The sequence below is a fragment of the Centrocercus urophasianus genome, unplaced genomic scaffold (genome assembly GCF_019232065.1).
Source record: "Centrocercus urophasianus isolate 14NV4802_14NV808 unplaced genomic scaffold, USGS_Curo_1.0 seq_20, whole genome shotgun sequence".
Taxonomy (NCBI): Eukaryota; Metazoa; Chordata; class Aves; order Galliformes; family Phasianidae; genus Centrocercus; species Centrocercus urophasianus.
The window spans coordinates 3,981,284-4,004,721 of record NW_024884756.1 but is presented as its reverse complement, the minus strand read 5'-3'; the positions used below and the strand labels follow the sequence as shown (position 1 = coordinate 4,004,721).

General features: G+C 42.9%; 1 protein-coding gene across 1 annotated transcript in view; it reads right to left on the bottom strand.

Moving 5' to 3' along the window:
- The window catches only part of ERBB4 (erb-b2 receptor tyrosine kinase 4), a 501,644-nt gene that overhangs the window by 249,043 nt on the left and 229,163 nt on the right, over window positions 1-23,438 (bottom strand). The window contains exon 5 of the mRNA XM_042822364.1: window positions 5,614-5,800. Coding sequence (XP_042678298.1) covers window positions 5,614-5,800 — 187 coding nt within the window. The remainder of the gene's footprint in view (window positions 1-5,613; window positions 5,801-23,438) is intronic.

The window sequence follows — 23,438 nt, the reverse complement described above, 5'->3', positions numbered from 1 at the left end:
AAGACTAATTATTTTACAAAAGCACCCAATTCCTTGTCACTGTTGCCTGTCAGAAGAAAATAAGAAAATCAATGAAATCAGAAGACTGTAGAGAGAAGGAAAAACTCCACACTGAAATCAGTACCTCTTTCATTCACCTGAACTGAACAAGATAACTACCAGAGTAACTAGGATTTCCATTCCTAAAATAGCCAGCCCAACCAGCACAGGCACGGCCCCTTGCTGTCCCAGGCAGGAGCTGGGATGTATTCGTCAGCAGCACTGTCACTACAAACTGCACAATTTCTTCCCTAGTGTAATGCTGATTGCATTTTACTTACGTTGTAGAACAGCTCAGCACATATCTCTCTGCCAAACTCAAACATGTTGCAGTGCCACCCATTCCTGACCTGTGTGACTGAAACGGAGGGATTACTCTGCTCAAATGTTTAACTCCACAAAGTGTGTGGCCAGAGAAATCCCCATGCTGCTGGAGCTCATGCGCCGCTGAAGTCAAGCAAATCTAGTACTTTGTTAGGAGCTTTCAGTGTTATTGGATTTATCCTGATTGCCCATATATCTAAAAAGCTAAAGGGTGTTTCACACATCCAAAACTTGGAGAATTTGAACTACTGCAGAGAGGTGAAAAAGAGAAACTGCCAAGAAAGAGAAAACCAATGACATCATTATTTCACGTGGCATTTTCAGGTGACGATGGCAGCATACCTGGATGTACTGTGGAAGACAGCGTGGGCCAATTTAAATTTCAGTTTATTACCAAGTCAGAGCAATGAGGCCAAGTGTTTGGCCTGGCTTCTCTTCCCTGTGGTCCCAAGCCCTGCTTTGGTCACAGGGTAAATTGGTTGATGAGACCCTTCCCCCAGCTGTGAGGTAGTGGAGGCTCATGTGGAACATCCTGCAAACGGCTTCTGATAAACTGGCTCAGCCCACTTGCTGATATGAAATGCCAGTAAGTATTTCATAGTTTGTGTGAACATACTGGTAGGAGAGTGAGCAGCAAACAACTTCCAGAGACCAAAGGCAGGCGTTTATGATACGCTGAATCCTTTGAATATCCAATTAGAAAACATTTACCAATAAATCATTAGCATGAGCTTCTTCTATTTCCTTTTGCCATAATCATTCCAAACAAGGTTGCACATTTCTAACTCTAGAGACAGAATGAAAAAGACAAAAGTGCTTGGAAATAAAGAAGCTGAGCATAAACGGGTGATCTACAGGTTGCAAAAAAATAAAATAAAATAAAATAAAAAAATCAGACAATCAGACATTAGTCGCAGCATTTAGCACGACAAAAGCATATCTGAATCCTTTAGAGACTGTAATATTCTAGCCTCACTGCAATTAAAAATCCAAAGCTCAACCACTGTTACTGAACATAATCAATATGTGAACATACATCTCCTGCAAGTGAGGACCAGTCTTAACTTCTGGCCATACACAATGCACCTCTTGGCCTTGCTGAACTACCTGTGACCCATTACCTGCTGGCTTCGTAGGCTGTGCCACAGCACAGAGGAGCTTTCCAAAGCAAGAACAGGCATGCTCAGCATGCCCCTCCTTTTTCTCTCCACCAGCTGTGCTGGGATACCAATGCCACCTTCCAACTCCAAGCTGACAGGGAAGGAATGCCCCCAGACAGACATGGAGCGCTGTGCCTGCTTCTGCTAGGCACTACACTCTAACTCCCACAGCAGCCCTGATCGCAGAGGGTACCAAAGGGATTCTTAAACAAATTCCTCATTCCTCCACGTATCCTAGCAACACCTCTCCGAGGTTACACATGCAATGCCTTGCCCACCTGTTGTCTGGGAAGCCTGAGGCAAACTACAGATTGCTTTCTTCCCAGCTCACCCAATAGTAGGAAGCCACAGAGACCAAAGGATGCACCAGCACAACCAGGGCTCACCCACTCAGGCTGGGAGTCACACGGGCAATGGCATCTCAGCAGTGACTCACCGATGTGCAATGAGTGTGGGGAACCAAGGAAAGGTGACAGAAAGGGAACGGTCCTAGCCTCTGCTGCAGGAACACTGGGATGCAGTCACAGTGCTGACGAGCTCAGCCTATTTACAGTGGTCACTTTCCGTACACAAAGATGTTCCCTGCCCTGGGATTTTCCTGCTGGTCAAATGAGATGTCTTTTCTTAGGGCATCACCGACCAAATCCTTTGGGCTGTAATATGCATCTGCCACTCAAACCTCAGTTATTTTAATTCATCATTTATCTCCGTTTATGCAAAGCGGGCAGATAAGAAATTAGAGATGTTGCTGCTTTTCTGTGCCATCAAACTAATCACTGCTAACTCTGCTTTATTCTCATATATTTAAGAAATTCCACAGTTGCACGGACACACGCAGGGGAAACTATTACCAAGGCCAATAGGGGAGATTAGCTGATCCCTGCTTATTCAAAGATAGAGCATTTGCTGTAGATCTCTGTTACTCATCTTCACTCAGAGGAAAATATGGGATACTTCATAAGTGGTTCTGGCTTGTGAGTTATCCCTCTTTCCCAGCTCATGAAGATAAATGCCATAATGAAATGCAGCCATCAGGTATTCTCTATATTTGGAGTACTCAAAGTGTGAACAATGATTATGCCCTTTCATTGCATAAGTTAAGGTTGACTGCCTAGCTACATGGGAGAGACAGGAATGATTTGCACTAGCTCATACGAAGTAAATGGAAAAAGGTGGCATTCCTTCTCCCTCAGCATCACTTATTCTGCTAATCTCAGGCTGAATAATACATTCAGTGTGTCAAACCTGCACTTTATTTTAACGCTGCTTGGCAGCTGAATCTGCAAGCTGAGATGAGTCCAGCTGAGGTGGCAGCAGCCACTTAGTTGGTTCAATGTCCGTTTGTTTTTGACACTTTTGTGGAATCACTGACTACGTGTTTATAGTAAGTGAGAAATAGATTTTTACAGGCCAAGCTTTCTGCAAGTGCCACATCAATTCTGGGGCCCGCTCCTGACCTGTGCTGCAGTACCACAACTCCCTCTCAGGCTGACAGACATCATGAGTGAGAACAGGATTGTGTTTTCCGTGTCAGATAAAGCATACTGCCATCACAGTTGTCTTTTTTTTTTTTATAGCTTAAGGAGGGGGAAAAAAAAATCAAGCATTTAAATTTAAAGATGAAATGTAAGTACGTCAGAAATATCTGACAATAAAAACACAGCTGTTAACAACACACTAAAAATAATGCAATGGTACATCACAGGGGAATGAAATCCTGCCTCCGATTAAGACCCGGGACGACCAGCAGGTGAGAACACTGAGCATTCCATCATTCCAGGACAATACCTTCAAATCTGTAGTGGACTAGAAGCCGGATGGATGCAAGCTCCTGGGAACTGCTTCACCTTAAATTCAAGGCAAATCACTGGTTGTTTCTAATGTAAACAAGGAGCAGTTGGCAGACACCGGGAAGACCCAGACACAGCTCATCTATTGTGGCCTGGTGCCATTTGGGCTGCTGCAAACACCACTTGTTTTTATGCAGCTATTAAGGCTAAGGATGTGTTAGGAAAATGAATGAAGTAGTAATAGCTCCAGGGAGAGTATCTGCATCAAGAAGCAGGTTGTGGGTTAAAACAGTCAGGTGCATCTTAACCAGTACAGAAAATGGTCAAAGAACAGCTGCTGGAGGGACTCGTGAGGCCCTGGCACATGCTATCTAAAAAATACTAAGAGCATTTTTTAAGCACACACTGGCTCATATTCAGCACTCAGAAGCTATTTTAAGCACTCAGTGGAGACAAGCTAGTGTTATTAGGCACTTCCAAGAGACAATACATTTTGAGCCAAATAATCCCATCAGAGGGCTTTCTAAACACCACCTACATTAGATGAAGGACTGTGGTGATCTCCTGTGAGGAAAGATTCAAAGACTGAGCTAAGGCAGGCTTTCTCACAGCACTCGAGAAGACAGGCTAGCTTTTCACTGGGCAGTCTTGGTGCTATCACAAAAAAGCAGTGTCCAGAGAGAAGCTCTGGAAACAGGCACAGGGCTGCTGGTTCAAGAACAAAGTCTTGAGCCAAGGCCTGCAAGATAAGTTTATTCACATTACCAAGGATCAAAGTAATGGATAAATAATCACTGAAAACACAACCCTCACTTCCTGGCAGAACAACAGCCTCCAACCCCAAAGGAAAGGGTTACCACGCTTCTCTGGCCTTGGCCTTTCTGTCTCAGACTTAACCGGACTAATGTATTTTACAAAGCCTCTTGAGATCCACAGACAATAAGAGGTCTATGAAGTAGAAAATTCTACTTGTGCATGATGCTACAGCTCAGTGTTATGTGAGAGCATAGATAGCCACAATGAACACCCTAAATCAGAAGGATGGGGAAAAACTGGAAACAGAATAGGAGAAAATTGGATTATGAGGGTAGGAGAGAGAAGCATAGTAGGAATGGCAGGGAAGCACTCTGGTATCAGCGTGATGGCCTCGGTAAACCGTTAACAGTCTGACTGGCAGAAAGAACTTGCTCTGAAAGCCTGACAAAACTGTGCTCTACTCCATAAAACAGCTGAAGTCTCTTTCACCGTGCTGTTTTTGAAAGCATCGCCATACAACTCAGAGAGACACGAACAGGGAACTGCAGGTACTTGTGTACCAGTGCCTACAGAGACACAAAAAAAGCAAAGAGAGAAGGGTGCCTAAGCATAGTTCACCAAGTTCTCACTCTCTGTACAAGCTCTACACTCAGCTCAGGTCAGTGATTTAGAGACTCACAGAAATAAGGCCATTTCACAAACATCATAGCAAATGTCCTCCCTTTGTGAGGAACCAAATATAAATAAAATACTTTCAGTGAATTCCCTTAAAAACATCTGCCACTGCCTGCACTTCATTAAGTTGCTGTCCAACATTATACAGTATCATACTTTGCCAACTTTTAAGCTCCCAAACCATTCGCTACAGACTCTCAGTTGGGAGAAAAGAAATACTGACATACCCCGCATCATTATCTAACCATGAATTCACATGAATATAAAAACCATCGACTTAGCTTACCTTTCTGCTCAAAGAAGAAATAAAAATATTTTTTTCACTATATACAATAAACCTTTTCTCTTTGAAAAGGAAGTTCTAAAATGAAATACACCAAAGACCCAGTGACCCTCCCACCCTTCCCTCCCCGCACAACTACCAGCACATCTGCAACAGTGACTCAGACAGAAGCAAGAGCAGAAGGAAAGCTCAAGCTAAGCTACTTGGCCAGAAAATATTTAACACCTAAAACAACTTGCATGCAGTAACCAAGGGCCACTGGGAAACAGCGCTCTTGAAAACTAAGGAAAAAGGTCATCTTCAACAGTACTTTTTTGTTTTAAATACGCTCTTGCTATGAATCCCATAGGCAGCCTTTGACCCGAGAGAAGAGCTTGGTTGTGAACCAGAAAGGAAATGAAGTACCAATGAGCCTTTCAAACAATTCATAGCTGCCATTGTCTGACGGTGCCTCTGCTGTATGCACAATGCTAATGACTGAGAGCTGTGAAGCACACGTTCAACAAAAAACAAGCGGTTATTTTTCTGAGTTGTTTCACCCCCCCACTGCCCCAAGTAATTCACCTTATTTACCAACTTCACTTACCTGTCAAGTTCTTCAGGCCAAGTTCCCTGAGTCCAAAATTACCATCCTTCCTGTAGTTAAGGAATATTGCCAGAGCGTATCGGTCTTCATAGAGCTTGGTCCCACGAACGATGCGCAGGTTCTCCAGGGGCAGGTATTCAAACTGATTCAAAGCCACCAAAACATAGCCTGTGACTTCTCTGATAGACTGAAAGACAAAAATGAAACGAATAGATTAGGAGCAGTCCATTTACAATTGTTCCGAATCTGTCACACATCAGATGCTTTAACATGAGATCGGGTACAACACAAATTTAAGCTTCAACTTCTTTAATTTAACCATATTTCTGTTTCAGTGTAACTGAGATTATTAGAGATACTAGAAAGTATCTTTCCACTCTATAGGGTGAGGCTAAGGTCACAACATATTGTGAGAGAGAGACCACTGAAAGAGCTCACCATCAAGTAGGAATGGATGACAGAAATGGAGAGCACATTTGGAAGAGTAAAACGAAGCCCATAAGCAATATCACCACCTTATACTGCTAGATAAATGAGATAAATCATTCAGTATTTGCACAGATTCAACCTCGAGTTTCATTCTGAAGTGCTGGAACCACACATATTCCAGATTTTTAGCAAAAGTGGTATAAAACTATTACCAAAATGACTGCTGCTCATCCAGGTCAGCTGAAAACTTTGTTTACTTTAGATGAGCTATGCAGTAACTCTCCTCTCACACCCAAGAATTAGTTGGCTGGGTTGAAAAGAAACAAACAAACAAACCCCCAAGCCAAACAAACCAGAAATACTTCTTTAAAATCTAAAAGGTTAACAAGACGTTCTTGAAAAGTGCCATCTTAGCACTCAATAGAGCCTTACTGTCCTCAGCAGGAGAGGAGACAGTCTGAAGAACGCTCCAGAGCTGCTCCCAGAAACACAACTCCTGTGCTGGAAAGGTTCCCTGAATACAGTTTTCAAATCTCACCTAATTCTGTAACTGCATCAGCCTGTAAGCACTCCATATGCGTACGTTTGTATGAGCATGTATATTTAATGGGCAAAAATTTACAACCACTTGTCTGCTTAAGTGGATACAAGCTTTTTTTTTTTTTTTTCTTCCCTTTGGCAAAGTCAATACCTGAAACAATACATAATAAGAAAAAATCCGCTTAAAATAGCATGCCCAAACTATAATGAACATGACAGGAACTCCAGTCAATGCCGTAATACGAAAACTACACAGGCAAACAATAAGAGGCACTGAATTAAATGTGCCGAGCACGTATGGTTAGCAAGGAAAGAGAAAACAGATTCACAGAAGAACAAAGGACAGGCTTTTCTTGTGCTGCATCAGCACTGCTGCCATGACTTCACCTGTAAGTATGCAAGAACCTTTTAATTATGTTTATACAGGTTCATAAGTTTATTGCCAAGTGCAGCAGTATATATAATGAAAGATATATTTACACCATGGCAGTAGCTGTTCTTCTGAAGTCTGATGTCTCTACAGCTGAAGCTGCTCAAAAATCTCTGGAGCTATTTCAAGAGTCACTTGGCATCTAAGCAGAGCACAGTGTCATTACAGGACTTTGATGAGAACCCAGTGACTTCAGCTACGTTTTGATGCACGGTTCAGCAGCTCAATATTAAATGCAGAGCTGCATTATACCCAGGGACACTGATTCTATTATCATCAGAGGCTTTCCAGCACTTTCATGATAGCTCTCTCCTTTTAGACGTTTCAGCTTAGTCAATTTGGTCAGGAATTTCATTTTCATTGTACGCAGAAATTTCCTTAAGCTGGCTGTTCTGGATTCTCATTGGTACAAAGGAAATATTGAAATTATAATCAATTTTTCTCCACTCATGTTCCAAGGATACTATAATCATTCTAATTAATTTAAATGGACACTTTAAACTTGGAATGGAGTCGAGAAAACATTAAAAGCAGTTCTAAAACTGCATCTGACCAAGTCCTCCCTGCCAGCTTTTGTCACTTACAGCCACATTTTCTATTTTTAGAGCCCATCTTATTCCTTCCATAGAGCAAAGCACACCCGAGATGGCCCTAGCTCAGCATGGCACTGCTAACACGTGCACTACACATACATACACTCACCAGAAACCTCATTTCCAAAGTTCTAAAGAAAAGAAGAAGAAAAAAAGGAGATAATAAAGGAAGAAGTTTTGTTGATACTGATAGCCTGAGAGGCCATACAGACTCTCAGAGCCTCACACCAGTAAGGACCATCCAACCCTACCTCCTCCCCTGCAACTCATGCTGAGCTTAGGCGTGATTTGAACTTCCCAACCTTTGCATACAAGGCTGAACACCGTGCTGCTTCACCTATCCTAATGCTCTCTCACCTGGGTAAGATTCATGTGTCCCACTAGGAAGGTATAATGACTCCTTCCACACCAAAAAAGGCAGGAAAACCAGCACGTCCTGAAATACCTCACACCTTGCTGCAGCCCAGCTCCAGCAGAGCATGCAGAGCACCTCAGGAACCGCCCCAAAATGGCGGCTGCCACGCCTATAAAATGGCGGCCGCTGCGCCTTTGGGCAGGTGTCACATTTCAGGAACTGCCACAAAATGGCGGCCACCGCACCTCGAGCGCCGCTCAAAGTGGCAGAAGCAGTTCTTCACAATCTGCGTCGGCGTGGCTGACATGACACCTTAAGGGTTTTCGTAGGTCAGAAAACCACCACAAAATGGCAGAAGCTGGGCCTCACAGTCTACCCCAACATGGTAAACACCACATCTCAGGGTTGGCCCTAAAATGACAGCCACTGCACCTCAGGAGCCACCCCAACATGGCAGCCACCATGCTTCAAGGGCTGCCTAAGATGGCGCCGTCAACACCCCTCAGCTGGGCCACAGTAGCATGCAAACAAGCACTCAGCAAACAAATTGTTCAGGGGACAGGAGCAAAACAGCTTCTTGGTGTGAGCACTGAGTATCACCATCTGGAATTTGAGTCCTTCAACCAGGGACAGCACGGCTCTGTTCAAGGACAATTTCTTTTGCACACTGTGTTTCGTTTTCAACATTACATACGCAGAAGGCGAGCAGAGAAACCAGTCCTCAAAATGGCCTGCGCAGGGATCTTTTCTGAGGTTCCTTTCTAGTGGATGAACTATGCAAAGGAACTCCAGACAACCTGCTCCCTTGCAAGGTAAATCCCAGGCGTGTTAGTTACAACTCATGCTAGCTGAGCACAGGTAAAGCATTTTAAGCTCCCAACAGCCAGAGTTATCCTGCCAGCAGGGGGCAAAAGATGTGAATGTTTCCAGCGATCTTAAATTGCCCTCTGGTTCAGTCAAATGAAACTGAGTGAAACGCAGCAAAATACCGATGAAAACTTTGTTGTTCCGCCCAGGAACGCAGGTCAGTGCCTGGTGGAGGAACCTGGGGCTGTTCATAAGCACTGCCGTGTCTTCTTAACATCCACTAGGGAGGCTCTGTAGGCTTTTCCACCAAGAGAAACAGAAAGGGCGGAGATCTGTAAATGAGATACGCATTGGGAAGAAGCCAAGGGCCCACTTTTAACACCAACTGTTGCAAGCACAGTGAGCTCTGTTTTGAGGGAATATCCATTTCAGGATGCACCAGCAAGGCTCCTCATGCTTCCACTGCCAGCAGAAAGCAGACATCTGCTGAGCCGGGTCCAAGGAGCTCCAGTGACCCTGCAACGTGGCCCACATGTTTTGTCACGATATGTGAAATCCCAAAAAAGTCAGATTTCCAAGTGACACAAAGGGGAAAGTATTTCCTAAGTGCATAGACCGTTTTTTTTTTTTTTCCCATGTCAGTTAAAGTCAGTGTGCCACAGTGAAGTCAAGAGCTCAACTACCATGAACAGTTTCCACCATGTCATGTTTCTACCATGAACAGTTTCCACCATGTCATCTGTTTCAGAAGCTTTTCATGTCTCAAGTTAACCTGAAAAGCACATTTCACATTTTCCTTTTTGATCAATTAAAAGCTAAGCATTCATATCACTTAGAGCAAAACCAAACCGGATAAAGTTGTTTCCCGTTTTTATTACAAGGTACGTCAATGGTGCTCTTAAGGGGAATGCTGGTGAAACTTTAGACAAGTTCTCAGGGCAGTCGTAATATTCACCTTTATGAAAGGCAGCCAAGCATGCTAGTGAGTGCACCGATCATCTAAAATGCCATCGATTCATTTTCATTATTTTTTTGCATACATTTTCACTGATGCAATGCCAATGCACTGCGTCTTCCACTGTGACAATTTAAAAATTAACATTTGCTAAATTAGCACAAAGTGGTCTCTAAGCAGCTACAGCATTTATGGTGATAACTCTAAGGGAAACAATAATATCCACGCTGTAGCCATGTGGAAATCGTCAGCCTGGTGCACTTTATAAAGCTCAATTAGCTGTTGCATGCATTGCTCATTGACGATTATGAATTCTTAATGGCAAGATAAACTGAGATTTTCAAAAGTTCAGGAGACATGTTGCACTGGATTCTGGCATGTGGCTGCTGCAAGCTTCTTTTAAAGCCCCATTCGCAACCACAAGAAATATTTAGCACGTACTGATATTTCTCATGTCTAAGAGGATGCTTCACTTTGAGGCAATGTCAAAACTGACACGGAGCACACATGTCAGGAATGCTGTTCCAGAACAAGCTCGTGTCTTGTCTCCTTCCACACCAAGTATTCTTCAATTACGTCAACATTCATGAAATTGTGATGTTAAGCCCCTCTGAGCACCACCAGTTTTTAGATATGAGGTACAAGCTTCGGTGAAAATCCCTCAAGTTTGAGCGCACTGACGAATATCAGAACACAGATTGTGAAAAATAGTTTTCTGGTGCCTGATCTGGAAGCAAGTAGTGTATCATAACTGGAGTTGCCTTGGCAGCTACAGAGAATTTATTATCCAAAACACTGAACTTGTTTAGACTCAGGTTTGTTACAGAAAAAGAACAAGGAGAAGAAGAAAAACTTTTGGCAGTTTTTTTTAATTTGCTTTAAGTTGTACTGAAGGATGTGACTGGTTGTCATTTTGTGAAGGCGTGTACCTGAGGAGCCTTGGGCCACGACTGCAGAACCGAACCGTGACCGAATGTTTAAGACAACCAATAGCAACTTCACATTACTCTTGACCTCACGGACACATTGACTTCTTTGTTAATACGTGTTACAAATGATCAACAACATCTTCAGCAATAGATCAATGGATTGAACATTACAACTGCCTTCCTGAAATTTAAAGTGGCAGTCAGTGAGAAACAGATTTTGTTACGTCATTAGAAATTTGCAAGTGAACGTTTTCCCACACCTTAGAGAAACCATCTTTGGAGCAGTTGAACCAAAGGTGTGATTTTGGAATGGCTGGTGTTTACATCGTGTTATTCCAGGAAAGGGCCTTGTCCTATGGGAAGACTAGAGAATTAACTGTGTAGCTATGTACCTGTTGCATACCTGAAGCAAGTAAGACAGGCTCTGAGCTAATAAAAACATAGAACACAGAAACTTTTTAGGCTTACTTCAAGATCTGAGCGTCCCCTTTTGCTTCCTGCCTAAAATGCAATTCCGCTGTTAGTGTACTAGCTAAGGGAGGGTCTGACTTCCAGGTACACCAGCAATGTATCATCAGCTGGTTACACTGAGTTACATTATGATTGAGACAAAGCTTTCACTCTGTAACAACCCAACCTCCAGGACAAATCCCAGGGAAAGCTATGGATAACCCTATATTTAGCAAAAATCAATAAGGATTTTGACATTGTAACTGTAAAACCTTATTGGCCTTCAACATATTTGCAAAGTGGTTTCCAGGAGAGCTTACTGCATCATCTCCCAAGGGAACATTTAGTCACAAATCAGATCAGAACGATTAAAATCAAAGCATTGTGCTGTTAGAGAATGCTTCCCCATTTGGGCTGTTTAGTAGTAGCTACATTTTGCAGAAACTCAAAGCATATCAGCTTAGAGATGCCCACTCACAGAACTTCCAATTGCAGAGATTAATGCCTTTTGCTTTCTCTGCGTTTAGGAGCTTCCATCAAGTAAATTTCACTTTCCAGGTGACATAAAAGTGCACAAACCACCACCTCATAAACAAAATAATGCCAGCAATCTGGAATGGTTTTAGGAAAGTAATAACCAAGGGAAAACACACTGCCTTTTATCAGTTTGCCTCAGAATAGCCAGAGCTTGTGAGAAGAGCTCGAGGGTCTCGGGGTACTTTCACTGGGAAAAGATGAAGTGAGGGCTGGCTTACCAAATGTTGGCTGACACTGCGAGCCAGCAGTGTGAGTGCTACCAAGTCAGCATCTGAATCAGCACTGGTCTTTCCTGTAGTTAGTGATTGGAGCAGAGGTGTTTTCCTAATAACACAAGGGGCCTTGACCCCAGTTGTAACCTCCACTGTGCAGTGCTTCTAGGCTGTTTCATGACTGCACTGCTATGGGCACCCTGAGATGACTCTGTGCTGAACCAAGCCAATATATTTATTTTAGCTCAAGATAGCATCTACAAAAAGGAAAGAGAGTCTTTGGTTCCTTCTTGTTCTTAATTATTTGTGACGCTGTAAATCACTGTCAGATTTCCGTTTGTGTCTAAGCTGACCTACATGTTGGGAGGTTGATTTGGTCCTCCAGATAAGGAAACAGGTGTGAGAACACCAGGGAGCCCATCCAACCAGCATGCCCAAGCTTACTTCAAGGGAAAGAGAGGGAAGGCAGAGGAGGAGGAAAGAAAAGAGGTGGAGGAAGAAGGGGAGGAGGATGAATGGTGCTCACAAAGTCTCTTCCAGCTCGGAAGCCCTCTGGGCTTCCCTAGCTTAAATGCAGCCTGAGACAGCAACCAGATGAAATTCTACACAGGAAACAAAAGGAAGAGGTGAAAAAGGATGCCCTTCCCATGATGGCAATGAAAGATCAAGTGTCTGATCAGGAAGAATGCACCCAACAAATGATGTACAGGCTGAGCAGCGTGTGCAGAATGACACAGCGCTTCGAGAAAGCTGCCTACGGAGATGCGAGAAGTGTTTTATGTGCATTTAACACTAGAAAGAGGCTTTATATATTCATCTGATAGATGATGAGTGACAGGCTTTGTGCATCAGACATTGAGATTTCTTTTCCTCGTATACAGCCAGGTAGTTTGGTATGAATTACTGTCGAATCCATGGTTAGCCTGGTAAACTAAATACATGTATTAAAATTTCTCCACTGTATACTATGGAAGCAAGAGGAGATGCTAGTCGGCGTGTTTCCCACTCCTTGGAGTGATGCAGTCAATTCACCATCCCAAAGATGTGATACAGAGCTTACCAACAGAACTACTACACATCCCCATTCAAAATGCAGGTGGAGAAGCCAGGCCTCTCCTGATGCACAAGGCTGCTTCGACCTCTGATCGCAGGAAGTAACTGCATGTAGAGAAGATGAGGCAACCGTGTCAAATTTCAGCTAAATAACCTCAGTCTGAGCTTTTGGGCTGGTTTGTTGTTGTTGTTGTTGTTTTGTTTGTTTGTTTGTTTTGCAAGAAGCAAATGTCTGGAAAAGCAGTATTTTGTTGTGTTTTTTTTTTTCTTGGGAGAGCTTTGCTTTTCTTTACCAAGAAAATCCTCTCTTAAAAACAAACAAAAAACAACAACAACAAAAAAAACATTCAACTTGTTTCATTTGTGCAACAATCACTCTTTAATGAGTATTTTAAATGCATTTCCTGGGAAGAAACAACTTTATTGGCACTGTAGGACATTTTTGCACACATAAATTAGCTGATATTGGAGCTGCTGCTGCTTGTTTCTCTCTATTGAAGAGGAGAATCTTCAAATATTGGATTTTAGCAAATCTGTTTCTAGCTGAGCATGTACAAATACACAATCTGAGCTCAGCATCACACCTTCCAATAGAAACTATTTCAGACTCTGTGATTCTCTGATCTTCAAGAATAGAAACCCTGGAGAGAGCCATTAATCGCTGGCTTTTGATTAGGTTTATTTCCATTAAGATAAAAAGTGAAGAGGCTTCTTGTTTTTAACGACGTGGTTTTCTTTTGTTTATCTAGAGGCTGGAGAAAAGCTCTGTTATTCGGGAGCTAATAGATTGTTGAAGTCTCCTTCAAGCATAGATCCCTAATTTATATGATACAAGCAATGAGTAAACCACTTGCATTTAAATTCCCAAGTATTCTCCAGGAGGGACGTGTAAACTTCAGATACTGAGATTATGATGGGTGATAACAACCAGAAAAACAACCTCTAATCTGCAGTGACCGAACTAACCATACAGATAAGATTTTTCTCCGCATTAATTTCATTACTTCTCTTCCAGGTGGGCATGATACAAACTTCTCCCACTCAACAGCTGCTTCCAGAATGAGGCAAGATGCAGAGCCTTACAGGAGATGGGTGCAACTGTGTCCAGGATTCTTAATAACCAGATAATCAGTTACCATAAATATGCCATAGTACCTTCTGAACCAATGAAGAGGCTGTAGTTTTGTCAATGCCCCCATACAACACTTCTGTTTAAACTACAGGTGAGTGTATGGGAATGGAAGAAGCTGGAAATACATAAAAAGATTTCTCTCTTTTCCAGGAAAAAGACCAGAAAACACCTTTATCTCTTATAAGGAAAGCCCTAAAAACTGTAAAGGAGAACGTTTCAGAATAAATGGTAATTTTACAAATGGAAATGATGAGGAATAGGGCAAAAGATTAGAGAGGGGAGGGGAACTGCGTGTGATCGGGAGCACAGAAGGACAGAACACATGGTTTGCAACAATAAAAAAAGCAAATTAATGTAGCCATAATTCTGGCATTATCTAATTTCTGAGTGCTTGATTTTATAGTCTTACTGCTTATTGCTTTTTTTTTTAATTTTTTTTTGGTGGTGTATGGCAGGAAAATTGTACTACTCAAAGTAAGATACAATTTCCTTCAGTACTTATCACCAGCAAATGATTGGACAAGCGATCTTTTGCAAGCAGCTTAATTAGAGGAAACCTCTATATTTAATAATGTTCCTTAATGTACTGAATCACACACAATAGCTTGTTGAAGAAGGAAAAACAGAGGGGTTATTGTCATAGCTAAGGGTGGAAAAAAGGCTCAGTCATTGAAGTCATCACAGAAACAATGTTATTAAACTGCAGCTGAATAATGTCAAAGGAGTTCCCAGCTGATCGACAATGATAAAACAACGCAGGAGCTAAAAAGGGACCTTCTCTCTTCACCTGCCTTTTATTAATGCTCTTATTACCTCTCCCTCAAAGACAGAGGTGCTATTGTACTTAATATTAAATACAGTTTCTCAGTCTGTACATCGAGGGCAGCTGCTCTGCACCCTCAGCTGGGAGATGCCTTTTGGCAGGAGGGGTCCAGCAGCCTGAACCCCAGAAACTCACCATCCACTCATAACCCTGAGATGCTGAACGTACCCTGGTTAGCCTGACTACATAAAAAGAAAACAAAAAACCACAAAAACAATTCAGTCTGGGCTGAGCGGACTCATTTTGGCCATGACTGCCTCCGACTCCTTCCCCCCACAGAGCACAGATGGGATGTATCTTCCCCAGAAAGAAAACTCTAGGGGTTGAGTGATCATTACAGCTTAGGCTTGAGCACAGCTAGGGGAGATGACATTGGAAGGCCAGAAGTGGTATTTCATATCTGTTAATTACTTTACAGCCTCTATAATACATAGGAAGTTCCAGCTACTGCGAGCTATCAAAGGTCAGACTGTCATGAAGTCATTACAGGCAATGCTGCCTTCACTTAGCACGTAATTGCTGAACCTAAGTATAGCCCATACCACCAATAGGAAAATGAATTATTTAAGTACTCTTAACAAACAGTATTACCAGTTTAATTGCATTGGTATTAATTTAATTCTAAAAAGTGCCTTAGGATTTTGCAGAATCAAATTTTGTTACTCTGGAGCTTTTAGAAAATTCAGAGCAACATACGTGTGTGTATATATATGCAGCTTTTGTATGCATTCATACTTATGTATTTTATGTGTGTTTTCAATAAGTGTGTGTGTGTGTGTGTTTGCATTCCTGCAGGATTTCTTATCGTCAGATCTCTGTGTGTCTAAAAATGCAACCCTTTGGTAGTTTCCTCACCGAACTGCATACTGCTGTGAGACGAGAAAAATCCTGGATAAAATGACAGTTTTTTCTCAGTCAGGCAAACCCAGCTCTCATTCTCACAGCACCCAGCCAGACTTGAAGGCTAGATAGACAGGTATAATACCAGGTTAAAGTTGCAGGCATTTCTAGCCCTAAAGGACTTCATTTTTTCCTTTTTATACAATTTTCATCTACTTGTAGCTGCCAGCTGGGAAATGGGAAGATGGAACCAGGTCGGACTGGTTTACTGCTGGAGATGCAATGAGAGCAAATATACACCCAGTGCCAGCCCTCAGTATCCATACCTGCGTTACCCTATGCTTCCAGAAGTTGCAGCCAGACAACTGCTCTCTCCATATTTCTCCACAGCCTCTGCTGATGCAATTATTTTTAGCTAGTTTTTCTCCCCCCTGTTTTCTCACACAGTCTTACACAGGAGAGATACTCAGATTTGTAACAATTCATTGCTCAAAGCTTCTCTGAACTTCGGTCGCCTTCTCGCATGGTCCCGCTGGTCAAGAGATGTCTTTGCCCTCTGTTCTGCTTCCTGGCCCAATCCTCCCAAACTGAGACCCACAGAATCACCAAGGTTGGAAAAGACCTCAAAGATCACCCAGTCCAACCGTCCACCTATCACCAGCAGTTCCCACTACACCACGTCCCTCAGTACAGCATCTAAACATTTCCTCAACACCTCCAGGGTCAGTGACTCCTCCAGCTCCCTGGGCAGCCTATTCCAGCACCTCACCACTATTTCAGAGAAGAAGCATTTCCTAACATCCAACCCAAATCTCCCCTGGCACTAGTTGAGGCCATTCCCTCTGGTCCTGTCAGCACTTTAACATGAGAAGAGGCCAGCTCCCTCTTGCCACAGCCTCCCTTCACACCCCCACCACATTCACCACTGAGGCTCTTAGGTCTCATAAACATCTTACTGAAGGAATAAATCCATTCCTTTTTATCGAAGTGAACTCATCCAATAGATTTATTTATTGACTACATTTATTTGGAGAGCATTAAGTTCAACACTAGGTCCTGTTTCTTTGAAGTCAATAAAAACCATTCCATAGGCTTTGCATCGTGCCTTTAGTCGGTCAGAGAACTATTGCAAAAATCATTCGGTCATATAACAACCTTGCACAGGTATTTCCAGGAGACCTTCAAAACAGCCTTTTCTATCCCTGACCGCCATTTGTGCTGCTCAGAATGCAATCCACGTGCTCCAACACTTGCAAAAGTATATTTATATAATTGTAGGCTGACATGTTTGGCTGTCCACTCATCTGAAGACGTGTGTGTTGGAGTGTGAGAGCTTGCACACACTGTACTTCATATTTGGAAGTCCTACACACCGGGGGCTGGAGCGGCTCATGTTTAGCTCCATAGCTCACACATGCAGCGATGTATTCACATTCACAGTATTTTTCCTAATGAGTTTCCATGCTGGTCGACCTTTTGGCTGAATATGTGGCATCCCACCTTCCCAATGTCTGTTACATTACTTTCCTATCCCTGTTTGACCCTGCCAGTCCACGATTATATGATACTAAATTAAAGCATTACAAACCAAGAGAGAAATTCCATTCCCTCCCTTGCAACCCTCCCAGCCCTCAAGTACATTTGCCAGTGTGAATGTCACTGCAAGAGCTCTTGGCTTTGCCTATTGTTGAATCAGAGCTTGAGAAAGAATGGAACCATCACCTGCTCACACCTTCCCAAAACTAAAGGCTCTTTATTTCACTTGACATTTGCTTGTGTGCCAGCACTTTCCTTTAGTTCAAGCTGCTCCCAAGTATAGGCAGCAATTAATAAACCATTTGGTATCTTGTTCTGCTAAACTTAAGCAAACCCAGCTCAGCTCTTTTACTCTCCTCCTTGAGAGGCTCTCTATTACCTTCCATCAGCCCAGTAATTCAACTCGCTGCTTCTCTGTTCCCCTTCTATTAAAAAAAAAAAAGAAAGAAAGAAAAAAATCATTATATGTCCTGTCCTTTATAAAATTGCCTCTTTTTTTTCCCCTCTCTTGTCCATTTAGACTGTAAAGATCTGTGTCATACAGTGTCCCTACACTGCATAATGAAATTCTCAGCTGAAAGGAAGCTGCAAAGTCAAGAGTAAAACACAAATTATCAGTAGTTTCAGAAAAATGGTCGTGATCTTTGCAAGTCAATGCTTAAAGCTTAGTAAAACGAGCTGAAAAGCAGCAGTTCCATATAAGCATTTCTTTCCAATTAATCATTAAAACAGAGTCTATCATGATGTCTGCACACCCTGTACTACAAATACCAGCAATCCTGCAATTTCTAGTGGAGGTTCATTGCTTTTCCACCTTGTGTTTCCAGCAATTTGGGGTGGAAAGACATGAAGCCTAAAGAGTACAATTAGTCTGTCTTATCAGCATCTAAAAATATTATCAAAATGGTTCAAATGGTAACATAGGGCTTCAGTAACCCAAATGACTAGATTCATAGCAAGCTTCAGGAAAAAAGAACTGATTCTCGGGCTGTTGACACAGCACTGTAATCTAAAGCATAACATCTGCTGGAGAAGCTCCACTACAGAGGTCTTTGCCACTCTCACTGCAAATATTAGACTGAAAGACGAAGATGGTGAAGGCACTGGAGGCTAAACCTCCAGCTCGTTTTCACATCATTCCTCATTCTGCTCTTTCCAACAAGGCAAAATGCGTTTTCCTTTTCCTTGCAGAAAAATTCACAGGATGCCTACAAATTAACACATCCTTTGCTTCGACTGTTCTCAATGAGATATATAACTAAAGCTGAATCAATTAAAACAGACAGAGAGCTAATAAAGCATAGCTTTAAGCCAGAATTTCATCATCATTCCCCTAGGGACCAAGAAGTCATGGGAGATACCTGAGGCCAAATTTACCTAATTGTTCCACGATAAATCCTTATGTTTAATCACAGGCTGTTTCAAAGGAACTCCCAATAGTTCTAATTAATTAGCTTCATGCTATATCCTTTCATAGAACTGGAAATATTTCACCACTCTTACCTTCGCCAGCAAGCCACCACTGCTCAGCACTGCAGAATACCAGAGGAGTGGCACAGGTTTGAATGGGCAATGGGATTGCATGTGTGCACATATGTGTGCCCATGAAGAGATGTGCTGTGCTGGGCTCGGGTTCAGATCAGACTTCAAGAATGTTCTGCAAACCACGCAGATCTTGTCCCATCTCTGTGTTGTATGTAACACGGCTGCTGCTGTTGCAATGCAGATGGAAATGCCTTCTTTTCTGCCTCAGGATGCCCTCCCTGGCTGATGTCAGTATGTCAAACTCCATCAATGTTCCCAGACTAAAAGCATTTTAAAGGGAGAATGATTTAGTCAGAAGAGAATCTTTGGGTAAAAACTTTGTGATACCTTTCTTTAAAATTATGCTTTATGCAAAACTCCTGCTGACTCCTATTTTGGAGGCCTGCATCTCCAAAGACCTCCACAGTGCAGTCTTATATTGCCATCAGGCAACAAGAAAGATGTAAGAGAAAAGAAAGATGCTTGAGCCTTCATTTTTTAACATCAAGATTCATTGCATTTTGTGTCTGCAGAGCCCACTCGCAGTCTCTTGAGAGGCTGGAAACATTTCCTGCTTTGTCAAGAAGCAGCTCTCAGCGTAAGCCTGGAACGAGCCAGGGTGGCAGCCCTGGCTTTAGGCACAGAGCATCCCAAGACTCCTACTGCCAGAATTCAGCTTGGTCTCTGCAGCAAAGAGACCTGCTGCTTTACTCTCTGAAAATTAAATAGTCACAACATAGCATAGTGTGTTGTGGTCAGTCAAGCCCAGCCAGGCTCCAGGACACGAGAGCAAGGTTTGGCAGTGGGTCAAGGTGTAGGCACATCACCAGAGCCACAAGTCTGCTTGAAGGATTGGTCAGATCCCATATGATAGGCTCTAGGAATCACTCTGAGACATTCACACCCTAATCACAGAAAATCAGGAGATGGTGACAGACAACAAGAGTGCTGAATTGCTGTCTGCTCCTCGGCTCTCAATACTTTCCCTGTTCAGCGTGCTTGTGAATTTACAGAGACAAATTACAGAATGCAAAAACTGCCAGATGAGGTTAGGAAGTATGAACACAAGGCACCACAAAGATGCTATGCTGGTTGCGTGTCTTCATCTTTTACACTTACTGACTGCCTTCCCCGGGTCCTGCTTTTCTGAGCATTAGTAGGAACCTCTCCAGCAGCTGTTAAAGAGCTGATGGTGCACGGGGCTGCCAAAAATCCTTCCTGTTCTTTATGCTCCGATTGAACTTTCCTCCTCAAACCACAACACCTGGCTAATCAGCATCAGTTACATTTCCATACATTTAACACCGGCTGCTTCTGAGACACAGCTAAGGGCATATGCCCCTATCCAAGCTACGTACATACACAAGGCAACTTGCTGCAAGGAAAACAGGGGTCAGATAAGGAGAGAGGGAAAGAGTGCTGCCTTCTAGGTGGGCAAAAAGGCTGACATGACAAATCTTCCCCCTTGATCAACTTATTTACCTCCTTGAAAGCTCATGATGACAAAGTATCTGAACCGGAGCAGCTCTGGAGCTGAGATCCCTCAGCGTCCGCTGCGATAAATTATTGCTTGGCTCTGCTGATAGAGATAGAGAGAGGTGATAGCGTTCCATAACAAAGGATAAATGGTAATATCCACCATTTCTTTCCACTCTGCAACCAAGCTGCTAGTATAGAGTGCTTAGATTAGGAAGTCAGTGCTATTAAAATAAAATGGCTTTCTCCCTTTCTTTATTTTCTCCCTAAGGTGAACAATGGCTATAAAAAAGCCATAGATTTCCTAATAAATACTAAACTGTGCTAGAATCAGATAACTGAATTTATGCTAACTTCTAAAAGGCATTTTTTTGCAACAAACAGTTATTCAGATATCAATAAACATTGTGCACTTTATCATCATCCTGATGGCTTTTCAGCTGGCAAAAGAGCTGTTTATGTAATGCGCCTTCAATTCCCAATTTCTCAGTATCCTGCTGCCGCTATTCCCACCCTCTCCTCATCTGATTTCTGAAGCGGGTGTGCATTGCTGCTGAGACAACTATGCTCCTTTCTACTTTCTCAGCACATCACCTGGAAGATAAACTTCTGCTCGTCAGGTCACGGCCGCAGCCGGGGGAGAAAGTATGGGAGACACAGAACAGTTCCTCCAGCCTGGAAATACAGATAGAACTAGAGATAACTCCATGACGTGGTTCCGCTTTGGTAGCCAGGGATTTAATTACACACTCCAGAAGGACACAGCCATTAGCATATGCATGAAATGCAGTACACAGCCTTTTACAGAACGCCTGTAACTACTGCAAGGTGAGAAAGATGGTTCAGGGTGCGGGTAGCATGGGAAGAAGGAGGCAATGCCCATGCAACATCAAAGCAGCAAAAGAAGGCACTCAGGGAGCAAGATCCCTCTAGTCTTCAAAGCTGCGTGGAGCTCGATACAATAGAAAGGATGCAGTGAAAGTGTTGATTAGAAACAGGGCATGGCTTCTCTATCTCAAAAACAAAAACAAAGTGATGCTTACACTGAGAATCTGCTCATTTTGCGTAACGCAGGCTGTCATCAAGGGAAAAGTGCTGGAAAACCTGCTCTGATTCTCTGTGCCATGCACTGTGAACATCCCTTGAGGGCTGCTGGCACCTTGGCTATCCCCAGGCAAGGCACTGCCCAGTGCCCACTTCCCCTCTTGCATAGGAAACAATTCACTGACCGGCCAGCACGTCCACCAGTGCTCCTCCTCGATCCTCCCTGAGCTGGGCTTGGTGTTAGATATCTGGCACAACACAGGTCCTCTCTCTTTGCTGAGCGCTTCCTAGTGGGGATTTTCTGGTAGCTAATGATTAGGTGAAGCTCAAGCTGCAGCAAATCCCTATGAGGGGGTCACTGACTCAAATCCGTTTCATCTGCCCAGGTGATTATTTTTACAGTCTGTGTTGGAATATATGGGCATCAGAAATTCTACTGGACAAATTTGGTTGAAACTAGACAATACAAGTTAAAAGGGAAGGAGGCTGAATAGCACATACTCATAACCTTTGAAAGCTTAAGAAATCAGGCTGCGGAGGGATGGGCAAAGGGAGGCACAACTGAAGGAACTGCTAGTTTCTAAGTTTATCCACCCATTTACTCTTCTCCCTCTGCACATTCAAGCCAGAAGCCATGAGGTGCTGGAGTGAGCTGACCCAAAAGTCATTTATGATCTTGATCTCCAGCTTCGAAAGAAATTCAAGCGGTGGTGATAGCCTGCTAACAACGCCGGAATACTGAGCCCATAAACTGAATCTCCTTGGACTACGAAGACCACTCCCTGAAAATTATTGCAAATGGATATGGATGAGCCGATGTGAGGCTCTGAGCAATTGACAGTGTCAACGGTGACACAATTACATGATGGAGGTCATCCAAATCTCTCTCCAGACTCTTGAGACAGCAGGAGATTGGAGAAATGAGGCAGGACCTGGAGGAGAAAGGCTTGGAAAGGAACAAGCCCCTGTCTTCTGTATGCTCTGGAGTCGTGAAGAGATGGTGACTAGATACTCTTTTGTATTAGGGGCCTTGGTCAGATGTGAAATAAGCCCTGGGACAGGAGCGGCCCCAGGAGGCAGGGCATCCCGGCCCTAAGCTGTAGGTGTAGCAGGGAAAGGTAAAACGACTGCGGCTGGAAATGGCACACCATGATCATGCAGTGTCACAGAGAAGTGCCAGTGCTGGAGCCAAGATATCAGCACAACCTGGTGCTTACTTGCAGCCTATGCCTGGCCATACATCTCCAAAACGCATGATCTACTTGGACATGTTCAAAAAGTGTTGCTTATAAAAAATGTCAGTGATTGACTGACCAGAAAAATGTAAATAAAAGAGCCCTAAATTGCATCATTTGAGTAAATGTGTATTTATACAGTTTGGAAAGAAAAGCCTTGTTATTCAACTGTTGGACAGCAACAGCGACACAGGAGCTGTTCTGGTTTATAATGCAAATCATGTAATCTAGGACACGCATTATGTGTATTAAAAATGCAAAGTAAGATCCATGTGAAATGCTGTTAATTTGCAGTAGCCACTTTTCAAAGTATAATTTCTCAGGCATTTACATATATTTTTTTTTTTTCAGAAAAAATAAATAAATTAAACACTATTTAGAACATTTGCCATGTCTCATTTGTTGGATCACAATATTTTTCAGCTACAGAAACACAAAAATGGCAGTAAAACCTGGTAAATTATTAATTTCCTTTTTTTTTTTTTTTCCCAGTCAGATATAAATTAAAGTTTTCACTTTCTAATAGGCCAAACATTTTTAATTACTAACAATCTGACTGCAATTGAATTATATGATCTTGTCCAAATTCTGGCTTTGAAAGAGTATTTATGCTGGTAAGAGAGGCACGGAGCAGAACAGCCAGCAGTGAGCAACTTCTGCTCAAAGCAGAGCTGGGTGCTGTGCTTCAGCTCCAGCCCAAGGACTCAGCTCCTTGCAAATAAGTGTATGCAGTAGGTTCCCACTGCAGTGCCACTCCAGGTCACCTCCATAAAGTGTGAAAACAGTTCATATGTATGCATATACGCAGTTTAGAAAGGGATTTTTTTTCACTCTCAGGTATTTCTCTCTCCAGTTTTGCTGGAATTGCTCACAACCTGAACAAGCTGGCTCTCAGGTCTGGGCAGCCACTGGCCTTAAGCACTTC